Genomic DNA, 17506 nt, shown 5'->3' with positions numbered 1-17506 from the left:
GTGGGCTGTTGCACTGCCCAGTTATGGGTCTAGCTCCCCGCTACCATTCTCAAGTGCACCTCCACAATCTGAATTCATGAGAAAGGAACAAGCAGGAGTGGAACACATGGCGCACAGCAGAGGGCCAACCTGAGATGGGCTTGTCCACACAAAGGCTCATAGCTCAATCAGTTCAGGGAGAACGTGTCATCAACTTTGCAGATCTGGCATCAATGGAACACAGAAGAATAAAAACCACTACAGATTGTCCATGGGAGACCAAACTGCACTTTGTAAGTCTGTCAAACATGCCATTTCATGGGAGATTATTGCCCCTCTTCTACCACTGGAACCTTTACTGAATGACTGCTGAAAGCCAACACACAAATTGGGCTACTGAAGCCTCTCACTGACGCAAAAAATTGAGGCAGAACCCTTAAAGCATGAATCTTTTTTGGTTGTACTTTCCCTGTTCCTATGAGTACATCTTACCTAGCATTTGGAAGTATTTCACACTTCTGGGCACCAACTCATTTTAAATAATAAATAGTAAACCAGCTGCATAGTTATGCCCTGTTGAAAAAACACCAACGTACCAACTAAAATTGTTGCTATTGATTGGAAATCGGACAAAGGATACTCTGAATCTTGTTTAAAGAACTATGAGCAATAGGAGCCATAGCTGAAGTTGAGAATCACTGGGTAACATTTATGAGGCAGCTTCTTCACTGAACACTATCAGAAAAGGACTGACTGAAATGTTCTGCGGCCTCAACTCAGGTGTCTGGAACATGCCCTGTCGGGTAGTATTTAGAGCAGTGGTTCTCAACCCGAGGCCCAGTCAACACACAGCTGTGACCCTATGCAACATGCTCAGGGCCATAGTTAGTATATATATTCTGTGGCTGCAGCCAACATACTACATAGAGAGCTGCATATGCGGCCCACAATGGTAAATAGGTTGAGAATCACTGGTTTAGAGGCATGAGCACCAAGAGTGAGAATTATGCACTCATGATACCTTTAGAGAAAATTATAAACTTCATCTCTAGTAGCTCCCATTACACTAATATTGCTAAGTCATTTGGCATAGGTGGGTGCACAGAGATGTTCTGAGGCTGAATTAATGGTTGTAAAATGCTATGAAAGTCTAAGATGAAAGGAACTAGATGAGTGCCATTATGATGTTATAATTCATACCAGCAGAGTATCTTGATCCTATTACTGTACATCCCAGACTACTATTCATCAGCATGTGATTTAACTAAGGCTACAATTATGTCATGGCGGTCACCAGTGTCATGGAACCCCTGAATTTTGCCATTTATGTGCTGCTCTGCTTTAACAGGTTTTTACTCTACTTTGATCAACTGCCATGCACTAACAATTCGCTAGTTTGCTCTGATCTAATCACATTTCAAAAGAGGACTAGATCAAAGCAAACTAACAAACTGTTAACATGCAGCAGCAGGGTCCACAAGGTTCCCATTATTATAGTGTGAAATTATCTATTTCTTACCAAGACTGTGCTATGAATTACAAACTGTTTTACCATGACAAAAATCATATCTATAGATTTAATATATAAGCCATATCAGATGCACATGCAGTTTTAGCTTATTATTCTCCTTCAAGGTCAGAATCTGGGAAGAACGGATTTTTTTTAAAAAGAAAAGATACTTGCTACACTGTGACAAACAAGCAATTTTCCTGCAGACAGCCTGATGAACTGACAGAATCATAATTATTTTCCAAATGGCATGAGATCTGACAAACAATGAACAGAGATATATTATATATATAAAACCACACTAACAGTAATAATTCAAGATAAGTCCTCACCATTAGTCTATTCTGACCATTAGTCCTCAAGAAATCAGTCATTAAGTTCATTATGGAAACCGGATTATCACAAAAAGAGTAAGTCCTTTCATTCTCCTTTCTGCTGCTCTACATAACCCACTGTATTTATTCCACCCTCAAGGCTGCAGCCAACGTATTGCATCTATTGATTCTAAGGCCAGAATGGACCATTATGATCATCAAATCTGATCTGTATAACAGTCCATAGAACTGCCCCAAAGTTCCTAAAGCATATGTTTTAGCATGAAGATCCCATATCAGGCCAAGTCTATACTGAAAAATTAGATTGACATAGCTATGTTGCTCAGGGCCATGGAAAATGTCATGCCCTGAGCACCATAGTTAGGTCAACCTAACCCACCGTGTAGAGGCAGCTAAGTCAATGGAAGAGTTCTTCTGCCAATCTAGCTACCGCCTTTTGGACAGGTGGATTAACAATATCGACAGAAAAACCCCTTCCATCAATATAAGCAGCAGCTACACTACAGCACTACACTGGCACAGCTGCAGTGCCATCACTGGACCACTGTAGCGTAGATATACGCTCAGTGTTATGGCAAATTCTGTAGATGTGTGTACAACTTAACATTCAGGGTAGAATTTAGATTAACAGAGTGAGGGTAGGAAAAGAAAAGCATACAGGGATTAGGGAACAAGGGTAGACTAAAGAGACCCGATAGCACACACTTCTGCATATCTTTACATCTGCATTCTTTTAAAGCCAAATTTGACTTCTTGCATCTTCAAAATAAAGTCTCTGTCAGCAAGGCAGGCCAGCATCCCCTTATACTTCCCAATCGTTTGCTCTGCTTTATCTACTGCTGATGCCTGTTGTCTCTCTCCTTCCCTACACCTTGCTTCTCTGGCTTTACTTCTCTCCTCCCTTAGTTTCCCATCCCCTCCAGTTCGTTGTTTTCCTATATACTGATCCAGTTCATTGCATTATCTGTGATATGGGCCTACAAAGTGAAAAATTCTTTGGTGAATGGCACTTTGAAGCTAGGAGTATACACACAGCCCTAATCAACAAAACAAAGAAGCTAGCCTCTGCCACTGTACAATCAAAGATGCTATATAAATGTATGGGGTTATGGAAAGACAACTTGGGAGAAACTGGCCAGGCACTAAAGCACAGAAGCACGATTGCAAACAGGATGAGTTTACTTAGTGCGGCTCTACTTAGTAATCTAGTGACATGCACACAGTCCAAATCAAAAAAGCAAAGAAGATAGCCTCTACCATTGTGGCTGCTCTGTTCCCTCATGCCATGGGATGAAAAGCAGATATAGTCAATCATACTAATGTCTGTAAGCTGCTACTGTAAGAGGATACCTAGAAACATCTTTATTTAGTTATCACAAAATAAGTAACTGTATAATTAAAAACAGTTGTATTATAAAATGTCTCAGTAAAAACAATGTATTTTTCAAAAGTTCCAAGAATTGGGGCGGGGAGGGTTCAGGAGGGGAAGGGAGAGAGACAGAGGTGGCACATTTAGCGTGGAACAATCTGGATCAAGATTTTCTTCTCTGCCTCATCCCAACAAGGACACACTGGTCTATTATTAACATACTCTAAGTCCTTGAAATATGAGCAGCCACAACTGCATATCCTTAACACAAACAGCTAAAATTAAACTAAACTAAAATTATTCAATATTCATACAAAAAAATATGCCAGTCTCACAAAGAAATTGTTTTCCACAGCTAGTGAGAAAGCAACAACATACCTTATGGCCTCTTCCACAGACTGGCCAACAATATTTGAGGATGGGCCTGGTTGAGACAAAGGTGTCAAGCTAATCACCCACTTCACTGGTTTGTAGTACTCATCACTGGAACTTAACAGATAAAACAATGTGGTCAGGAAAATCACCTGTAAAACAAATCACAATTTGAAAGAAAAAAATGCATTAAACACTATGCAGATAATAGAATGCAAATATGTTTCAGGTCATTTAACATAATTGTGAAACGCACAAAATGCTATTGGACACACAGACTTAGAGAAATGCACTTCAGGTCATACAGATGGCACATCTGAAAGTAAATCTTGCCTTTGAAAAAGGGATTTGACAGTTACCTGAAAGAGTTCCAAGCAATCATTTTTAATTTTTTACCCCCAGTACAGAGGCACCAGTCCTTTACTGCACTGAAGTTTGGAAGAGCTCCTAGAGAATCAGTCAGACTTTCCCTTTTAATCTTACTGGCATCTTTCTGTCACGTATTACACCACTTATTTCTGTCCATTTGAGTGAGACAGTTATTATCCTAGTTCTAATTTTGTCCTCTATTTCCCCATTTTCCAGGATTCTGGAACCCAGATACTTGAAACTGTGTGTTTTCTGTAACAGTCTGCCCATCTAGTTTCAAGAATAAGCTTTCAATGTTCACATCATATAAGTTGCATACCATATACTCTGTTTTTCCTCTGCTTATTTTGAGCTCATGTCTCTCCAACATCTCTCTCCAGTTATCAAAATCTTCTTCTAGACCAGGGGTCTCAAACTCAAATGACCCCGAGGGCCGCATGAGGACTAGTGCATTGGCCCGAGGGCCGCATCACTGACACGCCCCCTTGCTGCCCCTGGCCCCACCCCCAATCCACCCCTTCCATGAGGCCCCGCCCCTGCCCTGTCTCTTCTCCACCTCCTCCCCTAAGCGCGCGGCTCCCCGCTCCTCCCCCCTCCCTCCTGGAAAGTGCTAAGCGCCACCAACAGCTGTTTGGCGGCGGGAAGCACCTGGAGGTAGGCAGAAAAAAAAATGAAGAGTAATATAGTAGTATAGTATTAAAATATAGTATGCTATTAAAAGTCAATTTATTAACTTTATTAACTTCTTTAACTGTAATGTGAAACGTCAGTGCTAATTTTGACAGTCATTTCATTTTTGGTCACTTAGCTGGCAGCGTTTTGCATCAACCAGAGCATCAATATTAGGTTTGATATCCTGAGACGAAACCAATCTCAGTGTTGCTTGCAAATGTTCATCAGTGAGCCTTGACCTTAACACAGATTTGTTAATCTTCATGGAAGAGAAAAACTGTTTACATATATATGTACTTCCAAACATTGCCATTATCCTTGCAGAAGCAGAGAATAACATGGGAAATCTTTCTTGTGAAAGAAACCTGTAGAATTCTGGAATTCCAACATCTGTATACTTCTGCTTCAAAATCGTGTCACACTGAAGCTCCACTAACTCCATCTGCATTTCCTCTGCAACATTGTCAATTTCAACAGCAAATGGTGCGGAAAAAAGTTGAAAATGTGGTTCAAGTGCCTTGAAATCTTTAAACCGCACATCAAACTGTTTGTGTAAGTTAGAAATGATCTCTGCATATTCTTTCAAGGATTTGGGTTCAACTTTTCCTAAGGAATTCAGAGTTGAGAAATGGACCAAATTGCCAGCAGTCAGCTGTTTCCATAAAGTAAGCTTGACTTTGAATGACTTAATACTGTCATACATCTGTGTTATCACCTGTTTTCTACCCTGAAGTTTCAAGTTCAGTGCATTCAGGTGATCAGTTACATCTGTTAGAAAAGCAAGGTTGCAGATAAAAGTGGAATCAGCAAGCTGTGGAACCTCCTTGTTTTTCATTTTCATGAAGGAATCAATCTCCTCTTTAAGTGCAAAAAAACGCTTCAAAACATTTCCACGACTCAGCCATCTAACTTGAGTGTGATACAGAAGTTCCCCATATTCACTGTCCATACTTGCTAGAAAAGAAGTGAACTGTCTGTGATTCAGCCCTCGTGCACGTGTAAAATTAACAGTTTTAACAACTACATCCATAACTTCTTTCATTTGTAGACTTTTACTACACAGGGCTTCTTGGTGCAAAATACAATGTATACTGGTGAAGCTAATTCCTGGTATATTGAGGCTGTTCAGTTTGGTCTTCAATAATCCAACCACACCAATGTTTTCAGAGCACATTGATGGCGCACCGTCCGTAGCCAAAGATACGAGTTTGTTCCATGGCAGCGCAGCTTTTTCAATGCACTCTTCCAATCCTTGAAATATGTCACGTCCCGTTGTGGTACCCTTCAGTGGCATTAAGTCTAGCAATTCTTCAGTTATATTCAAATTCCAGTCCACACCTCTAATGAACACTGCACACTGTGCGGTATCTGATACATCTGTACTCTCATCAAGAGCAATTGAAAATACTTCAAAGTCTTTTGCCATTTGAATCAATTGTTTTTGCACATTATCAGCTAAATCCGTTATCCTGCAGGCAACTGTATTTGCAGACAAGCTTATGCCTTCAAAAACTTTCTTCCTATCAGGACATAAAATTTCACTGGCCTTCATAAGACATTCTTTTATGAATAAGCCTTCTGTAAAAGGTCGCGATGATTTAGCTATCATTTCGCTTATCACAAAACTTGCTCTTACTGAATCTTCGCTAGACTTGTTAATCCCTGAAAATAAATTTCTTTGCTTGGCAAATGCTGCTTTAAGTTGCTGAACTTTTTCCTCTCGGATTTTTCCGGTGAATACATCATATTTTTCACGGTGCATCGTGTCATAGTGCCGACGCACGTTCTACTCCTTGGGAACAGCAATCGTTTGCTGACAAATAAGGCATTGAATTTTATCTTTTACCTCTGTGAAAAAATATAAATTCTCCCATTTGTCTTGGAAAACTCTCTTTTCTTCCATGAGTGTTCTTTTTTTTGACGAAGTCATTTCCAAGCAGTTTTAATAAATATATACACTCAGTAATGCACCTCACTCAAAGGACAAAACACGCACTTAGATTTACTGCCTAAGGCTCTGGGAGGGAGTTTGGGTGGGGGAGGGGGTCTGGAGTACAGGCCCTGGGCTGGAGTTTGGGTGCGGGAGGGGGTCTGGAGTGCAGGCTCTGTGCTCGGTGCAGGCTCCAGGCTGCGGCAGGGGTGCAGGCTTTGGGACGGAGTTTGGGGATAGGAGGGGGTGCAGGGGTGAGGGCTGTGGGGCTGAGGGTGAGGGGTTTGAGGCATTGGAGAGGCTCAGGGCATTGGAGAGTCTCAGGACTAGGGCAGAAGGGCAGGGGAAGGGCAGCCTGCCCTGGCACTAATGCAGGGGGGCGCTAGGACCCTGCGGCAGCAGGTGATGCCGGAAGCCGGCATAGCGGAGGAGTGGAGTCAGCGTGAGCTCCCGGGCGGTGAGGGGGCAGCAAGTGGGGGCCGGGAGACACTGGGGGGAGGCGCGTGGGGGCAGCAGGTGGGGCCAGGGGAGAGACCCGGGAAAATAACTCGGGGAGGGGGGCGGGGGTGAGGGGAGTTTGGCGGCGACAGGAAGTAACTGGGGGAGCTCCACGGGCCGCAGGGAAGAGCTCCGAGGGCCGCATGTTTGAGACCCCTGTTCTAGACTACCTATCTTTCTCCTCACTGCACAGAATGGTATCTGCAACAGCATTGTCCTGGTCTGAACCCTCACTTGAAACTGGGGGGTTTCAAAGTGAGGACCAGCATGTCTTCCCCCACCCCAAAATCCTAGGGTAGGTCTCCCCTTCGGCTGCCACCACCCGGTCAACTTCGTGGGCCGGGACACCCCTGTTTCCCCCCTGTCTCCCTTCAAAGACACTCCCTGGGAACACAGATCAATTCACAGAGGAGGAACCTTCCCCCTCCCCTCTCTTCCCTTTCTCCAGCCTGCTCTGAAGAGAGATACCTGGATTCAAACGCCTTGAATCTCTACACACAGGGAAGCAGCCCACTTCCCCCTCCCCTTCCCCTGAATTTCCCCAAGGGAAGGAATTAACCAAGTCCAAAGAAAAGAAAAGAATTTATTAAGAGAACAAAAAGAAAATACAGAATCTCTATGAGTCCAAGCTGGACACTCATAGGGTATAACCTTGCTAAGTTCTGGAGAGAATCCTCTCTCTTTCTCAGTACAACCAGTACAAGCAGAATTAAGAATAATCAATAACAAACACACAGAATTGCAAACATAGGATTATTAGATAAGGACACAAAGTATCTTTCTAATACTCACTATCTTGACTAGAAGAAATTAGTTCAGAAAGGTGGAACTTGTAGGGACTTGATTAACTCGTCTGGTCTCTTGAACTCCAAACGGCCAAAGACAAAGACCCCCCCAAACAGAGAGACAAAGTTCCCTCCTAGGAGTTTCAAATTCTCTTCCCTGATTGGTCTTCAGGTCAGGTGCCCACCAGGTACTATGCTTTAACCCTTTACTAACTATTCATGACACGCCCCCCCAAATCGTCACAGTGGGATCCACTGGCGGCGATTTCTTCCTAGAACTGTAAAACAACCAGAGTAATAAAACACATGCACTATTACATCGACTACTAAGCATGAAAACATATTAAGAACAGTTTTTAGCCACTTGATTCTGGGAAACTTTCACGAGAGAGTGCATCAGCAACTTTGTTGGAAGCTCCTGAAATGTGTTGAATGTCAAAGTCAAAGTCTTGGAGAGCTAAGCTCCAGCGGAGAAGTTTCTTGTTGTTTCCCTTGTTGGTGTGAAGCCACTGTAGCGCAGCATGGTCAGTTTGTAGCTGGAACTGCCGGCCCCAAACGTATGGGCGTAGCTTTTCCAGGGCATATACAATGGCGTAACATTCTTTTTCACTGATGGACCAGTGGCTTTCCCTCTCAGACAGTTTCTTGCTGAGAAATAAGACAGGATGGAAGTTGTGATCCGGTCCTTCCTGCATTAGTACCGCTCCTACCCCACGTTCAGATGCATCGGTGGTAACTAGGAAGGATTTGTCAAAGTCCGGGGCCCTTAATACAGGGTCCGACATGAACATCACCTTAAGCTGGATAAAGGCTTCCTGACACTCATCAGTCCACTTAACTGCATTTGGCTGGGTTTTTCTGGTCAGATCAGTTAGTGGAGCAGCGATTTGGCTGTAGTGTGGTACAAATCGCCTGTAATATCCGGCCAACCCTAAGAAGGATTGGACCTGTTTCTTTGATCTTGGGACAGGCCACTGTTGGATAGCCTCCACCTTGGCCTGTAGGGGGTTGATGGTTCCTTGACCCACCTGGTGTCCTAGGTAAGTCACTCTGTTTTGGCCTATTTGACACTTTTTGGCCTTAACAGTTAGTCCTGCCTGCTTGATGCGCTCAAAAACCATTTTCAAATGTTCTAGGTGTTCGGGCCATGAATCAGAAAAAATGGCCACATCATCGAGGTATGCAACTGCACAGTCTCCCAATCCCGCTAGTAGACCATCCACCAGCCTTTGGAAGGTGGCAGGTGCATTCCGCAGTCCGAATGGAAGCACATTAAATTCATACACCCCTGCATGGGTGATGAAGGCAGATTTTTCCCTGGCGGGTTCATCCAGTGGTACTTGCCAGTACCCCTTGGTTAAGTCAATGGTAGAGATGAACTGGGCACGTCCCAACTTTTCCAATAGCTCATCAGTGCGTGGCATTGGATAGTTGTCTGGACGAGTTACAGCATTTAGCTTACGGTAGTCCACACAAAAGCGTATTTCCCCATCTGGTTTGGGAACCAGAACCACTGGAGATGCCCATGCACTGGTAGAAGGGCGGATGATACCCATCTCCAACATGTTGTCAATCTCCTGTTTAATAGCAACTTTGGCATGAGGTGACACCCGGTAGGGTGGGGTCCTAATCGGGTGAGCATTACCTGTGTCAATGGAGTGGCAGGTTTGCTCAGTCCGTCCTGGGTTGGCTGAGAACAAGGGCGCGAAGTGAGTGCACAGCTCCTTGATCTATTGCCGCTGCAGACGTTGCAGGGTTGTGGAGAGGGTCACCTCTTCCACACCACCATTTCTTTTACCTTTGTAGTAGACACCTTCAGGCCACTCGGTATCATCTCCTTCCTGAACTGTAAAGTGACAGACCTGTAATTCTCTGGGATAAAAGGGCTTTAGAGAGTTAACATGAAACACTTTAGGCTTTAAAGAGGAATCAGGGAATGTTATGAGGTAGTTAACAGCTCCCAGGCGCTCCTGGACCATGTATGGTCCTTCCCAGGATGCTTCCATCTTATGGGCCTGTTGCGCCTTCAAGACCATGACCTGGTCTCCTACCTTGAAGGACCGCTCCTTGGCATGTCGATCATACCAGACCTTTTGCTCCGCTTGAGCATCTCTTAAGTTCTCTCGAGCGAGGGCCCAAGAGTCTCGGAGGGTGTTTTGAAGGTTGCTTACAAAGTCCAGAATGTTAGTCCCTGGAGGAGGTGTAAACCCCTCCCATTGCTGCTTTATCAGCTGTAATGGCCCCTTAACCTCATGGCCATACACCAGCTCGAATGGTGAGAATCCTAAACTGGGATGTGGAACAGCCCTGTAGGCAAACAGCAACTGTTGTAACACTAGATCCCAATTATTGGAGTGTTCATTGACGAATTTGCGGATCATGGCCCCCAATGTTCCATTAAACCTTTCCACTAGGCCATTAGTTTGGTGGTGGTACGGGGTGGCAACCAAATGATGCACCCCATGAGTTTCCCACAGGTCTTTCATGGTCCCTGATAGGAAATTTGTTCCCGAATCTGTAAGAATTTCAGAGGGCCAACCCACCCTGGTAAAAATGTCAGTTAAGGCCTGGCACACATGGCAGCGAGAAGGAATCCTACCCTAAGGGTTAGGGTGGGGGAAGAATACCTGCGGGTCCCCATCTTTGAACCCACAAGCTCAAAGTGGGGGTGAGACCCTATGACAAGCATGCATCAAGATGCCTCCTTCTGTATATTCCTTGAGAGGGTATCCAGGACAAGGATAAACAAGGAAGAACTCAGTGTTGATCCCTGACACACTTCTACCTTTACCAAGAGTTTATCTGTTTCACCACCAGAAGTTCTGAATATTGACATAGCACCTACATATGTGGCTTGACCAATCCACACAAAGTTCTGGTACCATATTCTCCCTCGTACACCGCCAGATGACTTGTCTTGGAACTCTGTCAAAGGTCTTTTCCAGATCAATAGCAACCACCTTTTTCCTTGTATCTTGGCACCAAGGTCCTTTTCCTCCACATGTTTAGTATCTTTTCCCATCACATGATGGAGCTGAACAAGAATGCCAGCAGAGGGATATCTTCTATTCCAAGCTTTTTCCATGCCTCAATAGCGATTCTGTTTGGGCCTCAGCCTTATTTTCCATTTCTTTTAGAGCATTTGCCACTTCATCTGGTCTGACAGAATGATGAACTTTGGTGTAGTAGAGCATAAAATAGCATTACTTTCTTGGATTTTATTCTTTTAAAAGCTGTTCAAAATGCCTTTTCCATCAATCCTTTATATGACTATCAACAATCAATACCATACCAGCTTCATCTTTGATGAACCTCACTTCCTTTATATATCTTTGGTACTTCTGTCTTGTCCTTTCACCAGTCTATACATTCCCTTTCCCCCCGGCCTTTGTTCTAAGTCTTACATAAAATTTCTCCAAAACCTTTGCTTTCGCTTTTGTAACTACATTTGCTTTTGTAACTACATTTTTGTAACTATTCCTCCACCTCGTTTGCTCCTACTACCATAATTTTTTTCTCTCATCTTTTATCACTTCAACACCAAGTTGCTTTTTGAATAAAGGCTTTCTCTTTTGATTCACCCACAACTAGTTTAGCACTCTCCAATATATCTGTCATCATTGCTGGTACCAAGCCAGTACCAAGAAAAAGGAGGCGGGCTTGCGCCAGGTTGGCAGCCAGATGTAAAAATTTGCCATAAACTGACACTATGAGTCCTCAAATAAATCAAGACAATGGGAGAGTATTCTCTAGAAATGATGCACGGTGCCCCGGCCAAGTGTTGTAGGTGAGGGCTACAGTGTAACTTCAGAAGCATGCAGTTAATGAAGTTAGTCCAGAAATCGAAGATCAGACTGGTACATTGGAATGATGGTCCAGTAACTGGCTGTAGCATGGGGCTAGGAAACACTGAAGAGGAGGAAGGTAGAATCATAGCAGATTAGGGTTGGAAGAGACCTCAGGAGGTCATCTAGTTCAATCCCCTGCTCAAAGCTGGACCGACATCAACTAAATCATCCCAGCCAGGGCTCTGTCAAGCTGGGCCTTAAAAACCTCTAAGGATGGAGATTTCACCACCTCCCTAGGTAACCCATTCCAGTGCTTCACCACCCTCCTAGTGAAATAGTGTTTCCTAATATCCAACCTAGACCTCCCCCATTGCAACTTGAGGCCATTGCTCCTTGTTCTGTCATCTGGTACCACTGAGAACAGCCGAACTCCATCCTTTTTGGAATCCCCATTCAGGTAGTTGAAGGCTGCTATCAAATCCCACCTCACTCTTCTCTTCTGCAGACTAAATAACCCCAGTTCCCTCAACCTCTCCTCATAAGTCGTCATGTGCCCCAGCCCTCTAATCATTTTCGATGCCCTCCACTGGACTCTCTCCAATTTGTCCACATCTCTTCTGTAGGGGGGGGGGCAAAACTGGACATAATACTCCAGGTGTGGCCTCACCAATGCCCAATCGGAGGGGAATAATCACTTCCCTCGATTTGCTGGCAATGCGCCTATTAATACAGCCCAATATGTCATTGCCCTTTTTGGCAACAAGGGCACACTGCCGACTCATATCCAGCTTCTTGTCCACTGTAATCCCCCAGGTCCTTTTCTGCAGAACTGCTGCTTAGTCAGTCAGTTCCCAGCCTGTAGCGGTGCATGGGATTCTTCCTTCTTAAGTGCAGGACTCTGCACTTGTCCTTGTTGAACCTCACCAGATTTCTTTTGGCTCAATCTTCTAATTTGTCTATAACACTCTGGACCCTATCCCTACCCTCCAGCGTCTCTACCTCTCCCCCGAGTTTAGTGTAATCTGCGAACTTGCTGAGGATGCAATAAATCCCATCATCCAGATCATTGATAAAGATTTTAAACAAAACCAGCCCCAGGATCGATCCCTGGGGAACTCCGCTTGATATCGGCTAGCAACTAGACATTGAGCCGTTGATCACTACCCGTTGAGCCCAACAATCTAGCCAGCTTTCTATTCACTTTATAGTCCATTCATCCAAGCCATACTTTTTTAACTTGCTGGCAAGAACACTGTGGGAGACTGTATCAAAAGCTTTGCTAAAATCAAGATATATCACATCCATCGCTTTTCCCATATCCACAGAGCCCGTTATCTCATCATAGAAGGCAATCAGGCAGAAGGTACAGACAGCATGTATCTGGGAAACAAAATGGAAAGTGGAAAAGGCAAAAGAGATTGGAGAAGAATACAAAATTATTTACTGTGGGGCCTTCAACTCAAGAAACAGAGTAGCCATATCTCAATAGTAAAATAAAGGAAAGAGTGGTGACAAATAGAATCCGTGAGAGGTTAACGATGGTCAAGCTGGTTTTGAAGGTGGGTTACTAAATGCTTCCTAATCTGGCTGTGCTGAGGATGAGAAACCAACTCTCTGGAAGACATCGGACAATGCTCTTCAGCAAGTTCCAGAAAATGAGGAAATAATTATTGGCACCAACTTAAATGGACATGCTGGAAGGGACAGGCATGGATATAGCAGACAACACAGTGGCCAGGGCTACAGAACTTTACATGACAAAAGAGAAAGCATATTGCACCTGATATAAGCTCATGACCTAGTAGTATCCAACACATTCTTTACAAAAAGAGATAAACAGCTTATTACCAACAAGAGTGGGAGCCAAACTGACTATTTTTCACGTTTCCTAGAAAAAAAAACAAAAGATATAAAGGACCGCAAGATGATTGCAGGAAAGTCTTACTCGTCAACATAGAACACTCACTTTAGATAGGCGTCTTAGAACATAAAGAGAAAATGAAAGAGGGTAACACCAAAAGATTAGGTGGCAAAAACTACAAGTTAAGGGTGAAGATTTATGGAGAAGATGAGGGCAGCACCACATGTGGAAGGAATGGATAAATTTGGGGATTTTTACGGTAGCTATAAGGTATTTTTTCCAGATCTCAAATAATTTGTGTGGCTCCTTTTTACACCGTCTCCAGTTTTTCAACATCCTTTTTCAAATGTGGACACCAGAACTGGGTGCAGTATTCCAGCATTGATATTACCAATACTATACTCAAAGATAAAATCAACTCCCCACTTCTCTTCACTATTCCTTCATTTATACATCCAAGGATCGCATTAGCCTCGTTTTGCCAGAGCATCACACTGGGAGGGCACCTCTTTCTGTGCTGCTTTCACCACATAAGCCACACTGCTACTCACAAAAGGGAGAGTCAGAAAGCTGGACAAGAGTTCTCCTGGATGATTAGGACTGCCCTTGCTTATTTCTGAAAGCGAGCCATGAGAATATAATAGGGCAGCACAGAGCTGAACTGATGAGCTGCCGGCAGAACTCCTTCCCACCTGGAACGCAAAGTGTGCAGGACTGGATTACAGTCTGAAGCCCTAGGTGCACTATCACACAGGACAATTTTAGCCCAGTCTGCATAGCACCACACTCACACCACGGCCTCTTCCCCTATTTGGAATGGCAGCAGGAGCTTCCCTTTCCTAAGGAGCAACAATGCAGCAGCATTTGAGGACCCTATCCTACCTTGGAGAAGCAGGAGTGACAGAAGGGAGTTAGTTGAACTAAATGATACACAGACATACAGCTCATTTAATTAATATTAAGTGAAAATGCATGTCATTAGAGCATCATACTCCAACAATTCCATTTATAAGAAAGTGCAATTAAATTTTGAAAAAAGAGAACATGTATTGTGCAAAGTAATGCCAGGAATCACAAGATAAATACTATATTCAATATAACTGACTTGCCCCCCTCCTCCCACAAACAGAATAGTTCCAACATTACATGCAACATCAAGACATGTGTTCCCCTTTGTCCATTAGTAGATCTTAAGTAAGCTTGAGCATTTGTTTTGGAAAATTTCAGAATCACCTTAGCCACTAGTGGGGAAGCAATGTAAGGCTTCAATTGTGGGTCAACAAAAGAAGAGGGAGGCCACTGAAGACAACCTGTTAAGCCATTCTTTGCATTTTACAAGGCACTTAGTGATTTCTTAATTTAAAAATATGCAAAAATTAAACTTTTAAGGCCTGGGCTACACTAGTGGGGGGGTTCGAACTAAGATACACAACTTCAGCTACGCTATTTGAGTAGCTGAAGTCTAAGTATCTTAGTTCAACTTACCTGGCCGCCCTCCCGGCGGCGAGTCGACTGCCGCAGCTTCCCCGTCGACTCCGCTTACTCCTCCTGCCGAGGTGGAGTACAGGCGTCGATTAGCGGATCGATTTATTGCATCCAGACGAGACGCAATAAATTGATCCCCGATGCATCGAACACTATCCGCCGATCCGGCGGGTAGTATAGATGTACCCTAAGTCATAACTGAGGCACCAAAGGACTGCATCTAAACAGAAAGTGACTGGTGAGAAAATTCTGTGCTAAAATATATACAGCCTAGTACTATATATATTAATGTAGTTTAATTGTGTGCGAGACAGGTCTGTACATTGGGAAACATGTCTATCCCTGCTGTTCACTGAGTTATTTTCTGTCCAGAGACTTTACTGCTGACATACTAAAAAACGTGTTGAGAATTTCCATATTCCCCAACAGAACTGCAGGTCTCCTTCGGCCAAATAGCACTTTTATCTTCCCGTTCTGCAGTAAAAATGTGAGCTGAACCAACTTTATTCACTGTTCATCTATAGAAAATGTGTAAATTCAATCCTACTTAAAACACTAACAAAACAGAGCTAGCTTGTGTCACTGATTACAGGGCCAGATTAACCCTAGGTTTAAGAGAATACAACTAAAGAAGAGCTGTTCCTCTTTGTGTTAGGTTGAATTGCTGAGACACCCAGAGGAATATCGAGTTAAGTGAAGACAACTGATCTATTTGGACACTTGAGGCTTTTATTTAAAATGAAGGTGTTATCTGACTTCCAGAGAGTTCTCTTGCAAAAACAAAAAAGTTTAAATGTTTGAGACAAAGAACTACAGTCTTGCTGAGACCTTAATACAGAGCTGCTTTGTTGGATTTCTGAAAGTGGTGTGCTACATGTGAGTTACAAGATTCACATCATTTTCATCATCTGTAAGAGTAAATATTTATTGATAAGTTGCCTTTGATATAGTGTTCTGGTCAACTCATTTCTGAAGTGATGATTGTTACTGAGAGCCATCTTCATAGAAAGATGCAACACAGAACAGGTAGCTGAGGGTTCAAATGGAGGACCCATTAACCCAGTGGCCCTCAAACTGTGGGGTGCCCTACCTGGAAGGCACAGAGGAACGGGGGGGGGAGGGGGAGGGCGCAATAGGGCCTGGCCAAGCTCCCACAGGGTGTGGGGAACGAGCCCCAGCTGCAGCCCTGCTCCCCAGTCACAGCCCCTCTGCTAAGCCAATTGTGCAGTAATGGGGGGGGGGGTAAAGGAGGCATGGATACATTCCATTACTGGTAAGAGAGGACGCAACAGGAAAAATGGCACCACTGCATTGACCCCTTGAGGGCAATATTCCAGGGAGAGGTGGCTGGTTCCCCCAGTGGTGAAAATACATGAGTCAGAACTCTGAGAAACTTGACCACCGCTAGATGAGAAAAAAATGTTATGGTCTTGAATATGTGGATGACATGCAGATATTGCTGTCACGTGAATCTGGAGTTAACTGATCGAGAGATCTGAATCCTTAAATATAATTTGTACAGGAGCATATGAAGAAACAGTGCGAGTTGGAGACAAAATGCCCTGAGATGGCCAAACTTTTCCACTTAGCATAAATAGATCTTGTTGAACCTTTTCAACTTTGTATTAAGATATTCTGCACATCTCTAGAACAAGTCCTTTTCATGACAGTCAACCTGACAGCATCCACTGATGCAGGGATGCTGTATCTGGATGCAAAGTCTTCCTTTTATCCCGAGAGGCAGTGATAGTGTTATTGGAGAACATATGGAAAGTGTTATCAGTTCCAGAAACCAATATTGCCTAGGCCAGGCTGGACCTAAGAGGATTATCAGTGCTGATTCTTGCTTTTCTTCAGTGCTCCTGGAACAAGAGGAATTGGCAGATACATAGACACAGATGCTTGTGGAATGCATCCACTCAAGATCTCTGACTCCACCCCCCTGTGGAACAGAAGTTTTTGAATTTCACATTCTCTTGGGTAGCAAACAAGACAATATCTGGAAATCCCTACTGATTAGATGACAGGGTCTTTTACTGATCATTTGTGGTTCTGTGAAAACTGTTTGCTCAAGTGGTCTGCTAGCATATTCTGTAGCCCTGGTAGATGAAGGACTGAAATTGTCAATTTGATGTTGTATGCTCCAGTTCCACCAGATAATAGTTTCTTTGCAAAGTGGGAGTAGATTTGGCTCCTCCCCATTTGTTTATATACAGTAGAACTTCAGAGTTACCACCACCTTGAAAAAGTTGTTCTTTCAAAAGTTTACAAGTGAACATTGGCTTAATACAACTTTGAAACTTTACTATGCAGAAGAAAACTGATGCTTTTAACCATCTTAATTTAAATGAAACAAGCACAGAAACAGTTTCCTTACCTGGTTCATTTTTTTTTTTTTAAACTTTCCCTTTTTTTAGTAGTTTAATGTTTAACACAGTACTGTTCTGCAGTTGCTTTTTTGGTGTGTCTGCTGGTGCCTGATTGTGTAGTTCCAAATGAGATGTGTGGCTGACAGTTCATAACTCTGGTATTCGTAACTGAGGTTCTACTGTA

At 43.5% G+C, this 17506-nt stretch overlaps 1 protein-coding gene across 1 annotated transcript in view; it reads right to left on the bottom strand.

Moving 5' to 3' along the window:
* Nucleotides 1-17506, bottom strand: part of LOC120393921 (transmembrane protein 245-like) — a 142514-nt gene that overhangs the window by 23664 nt on the left and 101344 nt on the right. Inside the window, exon 14 of the mRNA XM_039518378.1 lies at nt 3572-3717. Within this exon, the coding sequence (XP_039374312.1) occupies nt 3572-3717 (146 nt within the window). The remainder of the gene's footprint in view (nt 1-3571; nt 3718-17506) is intronic.

The sequence above is a fragment of the Mauremys reevesii genome, unplaced genomic scaffold (genome assembly GCF_016161935.1).
Source record: "Mauremys reevesii isolate NIE-2019 unplaced genomic scaffold, ASM1616193v1 Contig37, whole genome shotgun sequence".
NCBI lineage: Eukaryota > Metazoa > Chordata > Testudines > Geoemydidae > Mauremys > Mauremys reevesii.
The sequence above is the reverse complement of the archived record's forward strand: the minus strand, read 5'-3'. Positions and strand labels throughout refer to the sequence as shown.